The 12,306-nt window shown below is 52.3% G+C and overlaps 6 protein-coding genes across 6 annotated transcripts; 3 read left to right on the top strand and 3 right to left on the bottom strand.

The window, feature by feature from the left end:
- Nucleotides 1-137: 137 nt before the first annotated feature.
- On the bottom strand, nt 138-820 carry LTS14_009424 (uncharacterized protein; the record flags this gene model as incomplete). The annotated part of the gene is made up of 2 exons (XM_064842106.1): nt 138-172; nt 223-820. 2 exons carry the CDS (start codon nt 818-820, stop codon nt 138-140), a joined length of 633 nt encoding a protein of 210 aa, XP_064690314.1.
- Nucleotides 821-1,867: 1,047 nt separating this feature from the next.
- On the top strand, nt 1,868-4,126 carry SKN7 (kinase-regulated stress-responsive transcription factor skn7; the record flags this gene model as incomplete). The annotated part of the gene is made up of 7 exons (XM_064842105.1): nt 1,868-1,906; nt 1,968-2,057; nt 2,111-2,151; nt 2,205-2,259; nt 2,314-2,361; nt 2,415-3,519; nt 3,573-4,126. The coding sequence occupies 7 exons, from the start codon at nt 1,868-1,870 to the stop codon at nt 4,124-4,126; spliced, it is 1,932 nt and encodes a 643-aa protein (XP_064690313.1).
- Nucleotides 4,127-4,694: 568 nt separating this feature from the next.
- Nucleotides 4,695-6,827, bottom strand: GCD6 (translation initiation factor eIF-2B epsilon subunit, GEF; the record flags this gene model as incomplete). The annotated part of the gene is given in 2 exon segments (XM_064842104.1): nt 4,695-5,730; nt 5,746-6,827. The coding sequence occupies 2 exon segments, from the start codon at nt 6,825-6,827 to the stop codon at nt 4,695-4,697; spliced, it is 2,118 nt and encodes a 705-aa protein (XP_064690312.1).
- A 634-nt stretch (nt 6,828-7,461) lies between these two features.
- Nucleotides 7,462-9,309, top strand: LTS14_009421 (uncharacterized protein; the record flags this gene model as incomplete). Its single annotated transcript, XM_064842103.1, has 3 exons — nt 7,462-7,723; nt 7,784-9,220; nt 9,278-9,309. The coding sequence occupies 3 exons, from the start codon at nt 7,462-7,464 to the stop codon at nt 9,307-9,309; spliced, it is 1,731 nt and encodes a 576-aa protein (XP_064690311.1).
- A 471-nt stretch (nt 9,310-9,780) lies between these two features.
- LTS14_009420 (uncharacterized protein) lies at nt 9,781-10,493 on the top strand (the record flags this gene model as incomplete). The annotated part of the gene is made up of 2 exons (XM_064842102.1): nt 9,781-9,926; nt 9,980-10,493. The coding sequence occupies 2 exons, from the start codon at nt 9,781-9,783 to the stop codon at nt 10,491-10,493; spliced, it is 660 nt and encodes a 219-aa protein (XP_064690310.1).
- Nucleotides 10,494-10,697: 204 nt separating this feature from the next.
- On the bottom strand, nt 10,698-11,343 carry LTS14_009419 (uncharacterized protein; the record flags this gene model as incomplete). The annotated part of the gene is made up of 3 exons (XM_064842101.1): nt 10,698-11,066; nt 11,121-11,192; nt 11,251-11,343. The coding sequence occupies 3 exons, from the start codon at nt 11,341-11,343 to the stop codon at nt 10,698-10,700; spliced, it is 534 nt and encodes a 177-aa protein (XP_064690309.1).
- Nucleotides 11,344-12,306: the final 963 nt, after the last annotated feature.

Here is a 12,306-nt window from a genome sequence, read left to right as displayed (position 1 = left end):
CAGAGCGCCCGTGTGCGCCATGGGTAGGGGATGCTTTTGTAGTTTATGTTGTACAGACAGATCGACGAAGATTTTGCTCGAGATAAATCTACTCACTTCACCTTCATGGTGCGACACGAGACGCATTAGAAACATGCTTACGCACGGCCGAGCACCTTATCCGCTGCGGATACTACTATGGTGTTAGTGCAATCCATCTTGATGTTCCCGTGCTACACATACCATTCACACCTGTATTATCTGGCTCTACGTGCACTTCTTTGACCTGGCCGTCTTCGATCAACAGAGCGTAGCGCTTGCTACGAGGCTGTCCAAAGGCAGCAGTGGCATCCCACTCCATCTCCACTGCCCGTGTGAAGGCGCCCTGAGCATCGGCAAGGAAACGAATCTGCTCTCCAATATCAGCTTTCTCCCATTTCATAGATCCATCGGGATGCTTCTTAGCATGCACATCAATACATACACCACTCTTGCTTCCCTCATCGAGCGAAGCAGCCCATGCTTTCATGGTGAAAGGATCATTAACGCTGACCACAAATACCTGTCCAGCGTGCTTCAGGCGAGGAGAGTTGAGGTAGCCGGGGATGTGAGAGGCGCTGCAGGCAGGAGAGAAGGCACCAGGTACACCGATGATGAGACCTTTGCCTTTCAGCTCCTTTGCGATGGAGATCTTGTTGCCAGGCGAGTTCTCCATCAGGTCAATATCAGGAATGGCATCGCCGATTTGGACGAGTGCTTTTCGTGTCGTGTGGAATTGACGAGACCTGGTCGTGTGTGCGGCAACGGTCCTGAGACTGGTCATTGTACGTGTGGTGGCCATCTTGAATAAGTGATTTAGAAGGGGTGAGGTCCCAATCAGATGTCGTTGATGGTGCCGTTGAAGCACAATCTCGAGCAGGATTTGATGACTAAACTCCTCTCACTTCACGCGCACCTTTACCGGTCGCCTTCACGATGCGCTTCTCTTCCGATCGAATGTCGAACAAGACTATTGTACTTCGACCACGGGTTTGGCTTTCACCAGATAGCCGTCTTGGCCGATTAGGCAGCCTGGTTTCCTACAGACAGCTTTGACTCTATGTACGCTCGACGTCTCTTATTATTAGATGTGCTTGCGACACGAGTCCCTTGCGGCAGTCATGTCTCTTCGAAGATAGGGTGGACACAATACTGGTAGAGGGGCAAAGGAAGCTTTCTCCAGGAGTCTCGGGGAAGCCGAACTTCACCTCCCTTCGTCTATATGTGCGCCCGGTCGCGATTCGGCAGAGGAGCGTCGATACCGATGGTATTTGTCTCATGCGTGTCTATCGACGAACATATCGTGTTGTGTCTGAAAAACAGCGCACGAATCATGGAGAGCCATTACATGTATGCCAGATGGATGCGTAGCCTACGCTCAAAGTACAGTATACCAAAAGCTCAATGATCCTCCCGCATTAGCTGCATTTTACCGGGGCTCTCCCCAAGCTGTGGCGCCGATTACGTCGTCGTGCCGCACCACCACCGTCCTCGTTCCGTTGCTTAGTGGGCCCCCAATTCTTCTTCTCCTACTGAGCCTATCCCCATTGATTCTATTGCCCAAGTCGTGCGAGCCGGGTTGCCAGTAGTACACACGTGGGGAGATCCGGCCTGAGAGATTGCCTCTTTCCAATCTCGAGTCCAACAGCCGCAGCGGGACGTTTCCACATTCCAGCGCTCCGGCTCCTGGGACCCACGACCGATTGACAGGATCCGCTTGGCCGGCCTGTGCATTCCCGCATACAGCAGTATTCGCTGCACTCGAATCTCCAAACTTCTTGGGAGCACTTATTTTCTGGGACAGCTCGTACTACAGCGGCGCGCATAGGCGCAAATCGCAATCGCAAAGATGGACGGGAGCCAGGGCGCCAACAACTCCAGCGATTTTGTATGTCGGCGCATCGAGGTCCAGAGAAGGCTTGCTATATCGGGAAACTAATGCTTGACAGGTCAGGAAGCTGTACAAAATGCTGGAGAACAATGTCGATAATGAAGTAGTACGATGGGGCGATCAAGGCGACAGCTTCGTAGTGCTCGAGGTAAGGCTGGATGCTTAGTAGGACAATGGCTTGCAAAGCTAATCTTGAGGAAGAACGAACGCTTCACGAAACATATTTTACCCAAGCACTTCAAGTAAGGCGAACAACATCTTCCATTCGCCATCGCAAGCTGACACGAGACCCAAGACACTCGAACTTCGCTTCTTTCGTGCGACAGCTGAACAAATACGACTTCCACAAGGTAGGATGGATATCATGCGCATAGAGACAAGAGCAGTTTTGAACTCGTGCTTAGGTCAGACACAACAACGAAGATGGCGGCACATCACCATACGGACCTGGAGTACGTTTGATCATGCTGGAGTGCGTGGAGGCTTACGCTGATGTATAGACCAGGCCTGGGAGTTCAAACACCCGGACTTCAAGATGAACAACAAGGATGCACTCGATAACATCCGACGAAAGGCGCCAGCACCTCGAAAACCTAACGCGCTCGGCGAAGAGCTCGTTCCGACACAGCAGATGGACTTGGTGAACACACAGCTGGTAGCGACGCAACAGCAGTTACAGCAGCTCCAAGAGCGGTACAACGAGCTTAGCATGCATCACTCGATGCTGCTTCAAGAGCTCATAGGTGTGCAGAAGACGGTGGTGAACCACGAGCATGTTATGCAATACGTGATGAACTTCTTACATTCTGTGGACGGACAACGACGTAGGGAAAGCAAAGTCGGCCTACCATTCGAGCCACCAAACGGTTTAGCTAATGGTACTGGTCCAAGTCAAGAAGGGAAACCACCAGCACAGCCAATTGAAGAGGACAGGCCAGCATCTCCGCTACAACACGCTTCGAAACTGCTGAACGAAGTCAACGCGGATCAGATACTCAACACACGAAACTTGGAGCAAATGAACGAGGCCCAAATGCGCAGCAATGCCGCCTTCACAACTCCGCCTCCAGATCTCACGATTCGGAACGGTACTCGATCATCCAGCAGAGGAGCTCCTCCGCATTCTGCGACATCTTCGACCTCAGTATCCTATGGCGAACTCGATAACATGGTGTATCCCATCGGTCACACGCAGGGCATCGATCCCATGTACAGCGAACACATCAACAACATTCCCTATGCAATGCCACCCAAAGCACCGGAGCCATCTGCGGCCGAACCACCAGGCAGAAAGAAGAGCACGCAGATAGATCCGGGCTGGATACGGCAACCACAAATCCTGCTCGTAGAGGATGATCCGACCTGCCGACGAATTGGTGGCAAATTCTTGTACGCGTTTCACTGCTCGATAGACAGCGCGCTGGATGGACTCGAAGCTGTCAATAGAATGAATGCTGGCGCGAAGTATGATTTGGTTCTCATGGATATCATTATGCCAAGCCTTGACGGCGTTTCTGCGACACACTTGATACGACAATTTGACAATACGCCGATTATTGCTATGACGTCCAATATAAGAAGTGACGACATCTCAATGTACTTCCAACATGGTATGTTTCACAAGCAATGTAGAAGCCTTGGGCTCGAGACTGATTAGCGACAGGCATGAACGACGTACTACCAAAGCCCTTCACAAAAGAAGGTCTGCTAAACATGCTAGAAAAGCATCTAGCACATCTCAAAAAGCAGCCACCAGGAATGGATCCTATGGGTGCGCCTCCGCCACCCAGCGCCGTCGTATCAGCGAAACGCAGTATGAAGAGTGAAGACTCGCCAGTAACATCGCCAGCGACAGCAAGCAATTGGAACTCGCCTGGTGGTCTCGCAGGTGTCTCCCCAGCAGGCAGTTCGCACCAAGAAGATCCATATATGCATGCAGTCCACAACAGTGCAGGTCCGAGCCCCTATGCAGTACAAGCGCCGATAGTAGCTGGACCGATGTACGCCACCTCACCCGCAGGTCCCATGGCTGCTCCACCGAGACAGCAGCCTGGTGGGCAACCTCAGCCGCACAGACGAGCTATCTCGGATATTTCTGGCGGTGTTGGTGAGCAAGGTGGTGATGTGAAGCGACAGCAAATGTTTGCGCCTGGTCCGACGCCGCAGATGATACCGCAGAATATGCCGCAGCAGATGCAAAGACCGCCAGGGCGATAATACTTGGTGTTGAGAGGAGGGGACTTATGATCTGGTGGTTGTGGGCTGTATAGATGCATTATGCGGTGATCTAGGACGCTTGATGCTTTTATTTTTGTGTTATGTTGAATGCTCGCCTGCCAGCGTACGGGCTTGAGCTTCAGACATGTATGATGGTCTTGAAAGCGACTTTATTGTGTTAATAGGGTAAAAATGGCACAAACCATACTCATGCAGAGACTTGTCTCGTCTACAAATCAAACCGCTCGATCGAAATATCTTGCTGCGAATTGAACGGTCAGACGCTGGGTTCTTGTATGAGCTGCAACAAAATCATCGTGCGCTCGACGAGCTATACGAATCGCGAACAGAGGTCGCCGAATGGCTGACGCGACAAACGCTGGATGCGAGTGGCTTGCATAGCCAATAACGGAACAAGTATCGTTGCACATGGCGTAGATCATCATGTTGCATGCGACCATGCTTCGACCTTCTTCGCTAGCAAGCATTGCTGATCATCTGCATACTCAGGCCACGATTCTTCTACCTCCACATGACACTCTGCCTTCCCAGTAGCCACTACATTCTCTCAGTCTTCATCTTCGTCGTCCTCGTCCTCGTCATCCTCGTCCTCGTCATCCTCGTCCTCATCAGATTCGTCCGCCATGATATCAACAATCTGCTTCGTCTCCTTCCTCACCGCCTCCAACTCCTCACTAGCGCTACTCCTCGCGTCCTCCCACCACACCTTCAGGCCCTCGCCATCTACCATGTCATTCTCAGCCAACACGTTGACCGCGAAAAGTAGAATCTTATTCCCCTGCGGTCTGTGCACGAGATCCGTTTGCAAGAATAAGAGAAATTCCGCTTGTTCTTCTGTCTCCTTCACGCAGGAAGTGATCAAGCGCTGGTTGGCTGGGATGGAGCTATCGACAGCTTCTTTCGGACTCTTGCCAGATTCAATGAGGTTCGTGATGCGTTTGGAGAAGGCGACGGCGACAGCACGACGAACTTGGGAGTCCTCGGCGTTACTTGTCATGCGTAGTGCTTTGAGCTCGAGCTGGATGTTATCTGGATCCTGCTCTCTTTGTAGTGCATCGAATATGCTGGAACTCGCTTCGTGGTGGAAGTCGGCTTTGTTGCGGCGGGTCTCGCCACTTTCGTCTGAGGCGTTGGAGGTGAAGCTCGTGGTGCGGGAGTTTGAGCGTTGTTCGTATGCAGTGTCTGTTTCCTCGTCGGAGTCTAGGTCGGAGATATCGTCATCCACGAGAGTTAGATCGAGTTCCTGGATGCCGAGGCGGAGGGCTTCGACTACTTCCTCCTCCTCCTCGTCTAGCTGTAATTCGAAGCCTTCGCCACCCTTGCCTACAATCTTGTTGTCAGTCGGACCACGACTGAATTCATTGTTCTCGTGCTCTCGCTTTCGCTTCGTGCGAGTGATACGAGTGTCTTCTTTTACTGTCGTTCCATCGCCTACATGGACACCATATGACAGAAGTGCTCCGCGCTTGATCTCGCATTTTCGACCGACTGATACCTCGTTCGCCACTATGGCAGTGTTGATCTTAGTGTCATCTCCAATGCTGACATCGTCCCATATGTAAGCACCATCGATTCGCACACGTCTGCCGATCACACACCGTCTACCGATCACACTGTTTGTCACCACGCTGCCTTCACCTATAGATGTAGCTTTGCCGAGAACACTCTTCTTCCCAACCATGCTCGAGCGTGCTAGGATTACACCATCCTCCTTGTAGACAGTGCCCTTTTGCAATTGGAAAGACTGATCGGCCATCAGATTCATGTCCGGTCCATAGGGATACGCCCAGCGTGAGATGATATCCTTCGAGACTGCATTGTACGTTTTCAGGGTGTTCGCTCGAGCTGCATAACCATCACTTATGATGTAGGTATGGATTGTGCGGCCAAAAGTCTCGTAGTCCTGTAACACGCCATGCACAAAGTCCTTGCGCGGCATCTTCCAGTCGAAGCTGTCACTCCACTGAGCGAGAGCATCAGGCGTGCAAATGTCGATACCACAATCAAGCAAATCTTCTCGCATATCAATCTCAACGTGGTCCTTGAGGACCTCCTCGGGTATGTTGAGGCGTGGCGAGTGTCGTGGCTTGACTTGTTCGTAATGTATGCAGCGGTCAGTAGCTGGATCTATGACGAAGCAGCGGCGCATATGATGGTCCTTGGTTCTGTGATAGTCTCCCGCCTCCCGCAAGATCATAGTCATGATGGCGCTCTTGTTCTTCTCCCGGCGAGACTTGTGGCTTCGGATGGCTGCTTCCAGTGGGATATTTGCCACAATGTCGCCATAGACAGACAAGAAGTCCCCTTTCATGATCTCCTTTTGGTCCAAGTTCCGCATATTGTCACCTATAGATGTAGAAGGTGAATGGATTAGCTCTAGCGTGAAGGGCGATGCGTCTCTGGTCCATCTCGATGAGTTAAGGTAGTCCTCAACTTGCTCTGTATGGTTGCCGCTGTAAAGATAGAGTTCTTCGACGCCAACGCTGGCTAGCCACTCCAGGGTGTACTCTATCAGCGGTGTGTTGGCCAGAGTCAATAGACATCGTGGTCTCTCCAGCGTGAAGGGAAGGAATCGATCCTCGAAAGCGTCCAGATGCACAACAGCTTGCAGAGGTGGCTCTTTTTCGACATCCTCTGTTTTGCTGCCCTTGCCGGCGTTCTTTTTCACTTTAGGACCCATGGTCCGAACGGCAATAGCAAGATAAACACTTGAAGGTGGATGGCTCACTCGACATTAGCTGAAGGGCTATAGTTCGTTATCTGCAGGTCCTAGACCGGTGGATTCCTGAATTGTTCTACGACTCATGCCACAATTCGTGGTCGAGAAAGTTGATGCCTGAGGCGGACATAAATGAAAAACACAACCCTGTCTACTTTTGATTGATCAAGCACACTGTAGATGAAGTAATTCGGATCGATATGATACTATCACCTCAATTCTTTTCCCTGCCTGCTGTCACAATAGTGTGAGTGAGTGATTCCTGCTTTGTCAAATGCGTGCATACCGTGGTCCGTGGATCTGATATCACGCTAGCCGTTCGTTACTTGCCGCATCCGGAAGCAATCCGTCATAATCAGAAGCCCGCGCGATTACTACGAGCCTGCCTCTTGCTGCCTACTGTTCTCCCATGCATGTCTGATCTACATCCGCCCGAACACAACTGTTGACTCATGCTGCTGCTGCTGCCACCACCGCTGTCCTTCGATGTTCACTGCTCCGCCGACACTGACATAGACTCATAACTCCAGTCACCCAACAAGATCGCCGCCTCGTAACTCGGCCAGCTCATCGTCCACCGACGTTGCAGCTACACATGCCCATCGCCACTCGCAAACGCAAGGCAGACTCTACCACCGCCTCCGCTGACGCCACCTCTGAGCCACAGCGTAAATTGACCAAAGTCAGCAAAGCTCTCCAGAAGGATAGCATCTCACAAGAGCAAGCCGCCTTGCCGGCAACGCCACAGACTTTGACCTCAGACAAGGGCATGGACTCCGACGATGACTTCAACAGCGTTGCCTCCAGTATGGATTTGGGGGAGGAGATGAGCAGCAGCGTCGACTTTGGTGCAGGTGGTATGTACATTTACTCCACATCTGAGACATGTGACGCCAAGCTGACTAACATGATATCAGAGTCGGATGTGGACATCGACGACGACTACCAAGACGATGGTGCCTTCGATGCGACTGCCAAGGATCTCGCACCCAAGCGAAAGCATTTCGAGGTCGAATTCAAGGTCTACAGCCCACAGGACATCCAGAGCCAGCAAGACACGCAAATAGCCGAGGTCGCAAACTTGCTCGAACAACCTTCTGAAGCCACCGCGATACTTTTACGGCACACGAGATGGAACAAAGAGCGTCTGATCGAGCAGTACATGGACAACCAGGAGCAGATGCTGGACAAGGCAGGGCTGGGTCAGGAGATCAACCAGAACCCACCTCGAGTTGTGGTGAAGAACGGCTTTACTTGCGACATCTGCTGTGAGGATGGCCCTGGTCTGGAGACTTTCGCGATGAACTGCAATCATCGCTTCTGCACAGATTGCTATCGTCAATACCTCACGCAGAAGATCAAGGACGAAGGTGAAGCTGCACGGATCAAGTGTCCTGGAGACGGTTGCAGGAAGATCATTGACGCCAAGTCACTCGACCTTCTGGTGCCCAACGAACTCACTGACCGCTATCACCAACTTCTCATGCGTACTTACGTGGACGACAAGGAAAGTCTTAAGTGGTGTCCTGCGCCGAACTGCGTATACGCTGTTGAGTGTGGGGTAAAGAAGCGGGATCTGAATAAGATTGTGCCAACAGTCCACTGCGAATGCAAACAGTCCTTCTGCTTCGGTTGCACACTTCCCGACCATCAGCCATGCCCGTGTGTACTGGTCAAGAGGTGGATCAAGAAGTGCGAGGATGATTCCGAGACCGCGAACTGGATCTCCGCGAATACGAAGGAGTGTCCGAAGTGCAACTCTACCATCGAGAAGAATGGCGGCTGCAACCATATGACGTGTCGCAAGTGCAAGAACGAGTTTTGCTGGATGTGCATGGGTCTATGGTCGGAACATGGCACGAGCTGGTACAATTGCAACAGGTTTGAGGAACGTAGCGGCACGGATGCTAGGGACGCCCAGGCCAAGAGCAGGCAGTCGTTGGAGAGATATCTACATTACTACAACCGCTACGCCAACCACGAACAGTCCGCTCGTCTCGACAAGGATATCTTCCACAAGACCGAGCGCAAGATGACATTGCTGCAGTCGACTTCTGGCATGTCGTGGATCGAGGTGCAATTCATGGAGGCTGCCTCACAAGCTCTGCAGCAGTGCCGCCAGACTCTGAAGTGGACATATGCTTTTGCCTATTATTTGGCTCGCAACAACCAGACCGAGATCTTCGAGGACAATCAGAAGGATCTGGAGATGGCGGTGGAGAACCTGTCCGAGATGTTCGAGAAACCTACCGATCAGTTAGCTGGGCTGAAGGTCGAGATGATGGACAAGACTACGTATTGCATGAGGCGCAGGGTGATTTTACTGGACGATACCGCTAAGAATCTCAAGGAGGGTAAGTGCAATGACGAAGTTGAGTGCAAGGCTTGCAGTGCTAATCGTTCCTGTGCAGAGACGTGGAAGTTCAATGTTGAGCTTCGTTGAACTACGATCAATTATGCGGCGTAAATGGGCATGATGGTGTTCAGTGGTAAGGGGGGTGCTATAACATGGGATTCGGGCAACGAGTGATGCATGATCAGCCACGGCGCCGGGCTGATGGCTTTGCTTGCCAACGATACATAGGTGCGCTGATGCGTACTACATCCCAGCAGAGTATTATACCGTGATACTACTTACTCACATCTCGACGGTCAAGTTCCTCTTCTACAATCGCATGACCCGGCTGGCTTCCATCTCTCGCCACGAACGTTCCTTCCTTTCCCGTTTTCGGATTGATCCGCGCTAGCTGCCGTCTGTTGCTACGGCCACGCAAACATTGTTGCTTTGCTCACGACGCGTCTGTTACATGCACAATATCAAAAGGAACACCACTGACTGCGACCTCACCACTGCTGCTGCCACTGCCATCGCCACGACCATTGCTGCTGCGCTACTTGCAGCCCGTACATACTAATGGCGAAAGCACAGACATTCGAAGACAAGCTTCAAACTTGCATCGCCGGATCACTGCGCGAAGAGTACCCGTACACGCACACATCCACCATCAACAATGCCTCGAGCCTCGCAGCCGGCGCAGCGGAGAGAGCAGTGCTTTGGGAGTATGTCGTTGCTCCAGATAGTGATGATGACTTCACGCGCTTATATCAGACAGGAAGAGGCAGATTGAGCGTCAAGGAGTACGTCCTCTCGACTTCATGGACCTGCCACCTGAGCTCCGCAGCAGGATCTACGAGATGGTGCTGCGGTTCGACCACTTTGGCGACAGAGTCATACAATTCGACCAGACGCCAATGTTCTGGTTTGAGATTAAACCGGGTTACCGTCATCCAGCTTGCCAGCCGGCTATCACAAGGGTGTCTCGTCTGCTGCGGGAAGAGACGTTGAAGATGTTCTACAGCATCAACACTTTCTCCATCAGCCTGCCAGAGGCTTTCGCTACGCTGGAGGCTGGCAGGAAGCCAGAATTCGAGCAATGGCTGGAGGGGATTGGCGAGACGAATGCTGCCAGGGTTGGGCGTGTCATCTTGCGTTGTACTCGGAGCGGTTGTTGTCCGGACGTAGATGCGACGCGGCTGCGCATCTATCTGGGTGACATGGAGGCGTTGACCCGTATTGAGCAGGTGATGCGCGTTGCTGTGATTGATCATGACGGGACTACGCAGTAGATGTTCTCAAGGGTAGCACAAGTATGTGGGGGCATGGGTGGCGATATGGTACCCTGGATGCTGAATGGGGGGACTGAAATGGATTGGGTTGGACTGTTACAACTGTCAAGATACTATGAGTCAACTCAACTTCTATCTTACAACCGTTCCTTCCTTCCGCCATCGTTGTCTTGGATAGCCTCCAGTCTATCATGTCGTTGTCGTTTACAACATAGCCGCAAGAGCGAGACCAGCCGCGCCGAGGATACCAGGAACGGCAGTTTGCACAGCGCCGCTGCCAGCCACTGCGCTCGAACCCGCAGCACCAGCAGATGATGCCGCGCCGCCTATTGTAACGTCAGCCCTCCTGTCTTGTCCTATTCTTTGATATGGGTAATTACCAGCTGCGCTAGTGGCAGAGCCAACGATACCGCCAGCACCTGATCCGGAGCTGCTGGAACCAGTCCTGGACGCGCTATTGCTGCCGGTCATGGAGGAAGTACCAGTCATGGAGCCAGTGGAGGAGGAGCTGCCGGTCATGGAGCCGCTGCTGCCAGTGGACGTCGCGCTGCCGCTGCTGCCAGTCGAAGAGCCCTGTTGATGAACAAATTAGTGAAAGGCTTTCATTGTTGCAGGGTGAATGCTTACACCAATGCCGACAGCGGAGCCAGCTTGAGATGTTAGGGAGGAGACGAGGCCACCTGTGGCGGTGGAGAGGGCCTACACAATTGGGATTAGCTGGGTTGTCCTACAGCGAGGCATCAATCGTTGGACTCACGGAGCCGCCAGCTGATTCGATGCTGGAGACGATGCCACCTTGGGCAGCGACCATGCCGGACGCTGCCAGGACGAGGACTGATGAGGCACGCATGTTTGTGATTGTTTTGGAGCGCTTTCTGTGGTTTTGAGGCTGATCCGATTTCGGAAGTCGAGAAGACGAAGATGTGAGGAAGTACAACGTTCAGAGAAGAGTGAAGGAAAGAGCACCTACACCAGCACCTACCCTAATTGCCACTCAGAATCCGGGATCACTAATACCAGCACTGCCGTCGTCTTGGAAAATTGCTTGGTCATTGACGCGCCGCGATCTGCACTGTTATGACACACTGTCTGGGCTATATACCGTGGTAGACCGGTTAGCATTCTAGGCACACGACTAAATACTGGGATGGGACGTCAATACTAGCGTCGGCATCAACTCGAACTGGAGCTCTGACTTTTGCGGAGGCTGGTGTGCGGCTGCGGAGTGCCTTGTGGATGGTTGGCGCCAAGGTGTATTGAAGCATCGGAAGTTCCGAGTACCTGGGATGGTAGGATCTGAGTGACGCTGTACTCGACCTCATTCGGGTTCAGTCCAAGCACTACAGCCTGTGCAACTGCCATGGAAGAAAACGTGAATGCCTGCTAATTTCCTGAAGCCGGGTCGAACACACCAATCACTGTACGCTCCTCACAGCAAGTTGGATGAAGCTCGAAAAGCGGCTGCGGCTGATCTGATGCTGCCAAGGTTCCTGCAGGGCGGATCTGGGATCTCGGAAGGAGGAGTCAAAATAGACTTCACTACTTCGTCATCGTGAAACACGTATTGGAACAAAATCGTAAGGTATAGCTTGGAGCGATGTAATTCTTGCATTCAGCCAGCTATGATAGCCAAGGTAGCAGTTATAGAGATGCCGAAGTCACGTCAGACCGGGATCTGAACTATCACCCTTGCGGTTGAGAGACAGGAATCCATGTTGTTGAATGAGCGTGCGCGGACGCCCACGAACGATGACATGAGACGAGAGAGGAAGAGAGCGCTGATCGTGGTATTGTACAGCCATTTACCATTAGA

This window comes from Recurvomyces mirabilis (assembly GCF_035927965.1).
Source record: "Recurvomyces mirabilis strain CCFEE 5264 chromosome Unknown scaffold_31, whole genome shotgun sequence".
In the NCBI taxonomy this organism is placed as follows: domain Eukaryota; kingdom Fungi; phylum Ascomycota; class Dothideomycetes; order Mycosphaerellales; family Teratosphaeriaceae; genus Recurvomyces; species Recurvomyces mirabilis.
This window is presented reverse-complemented; position numbering and strand designations above follow the sequence as displayed.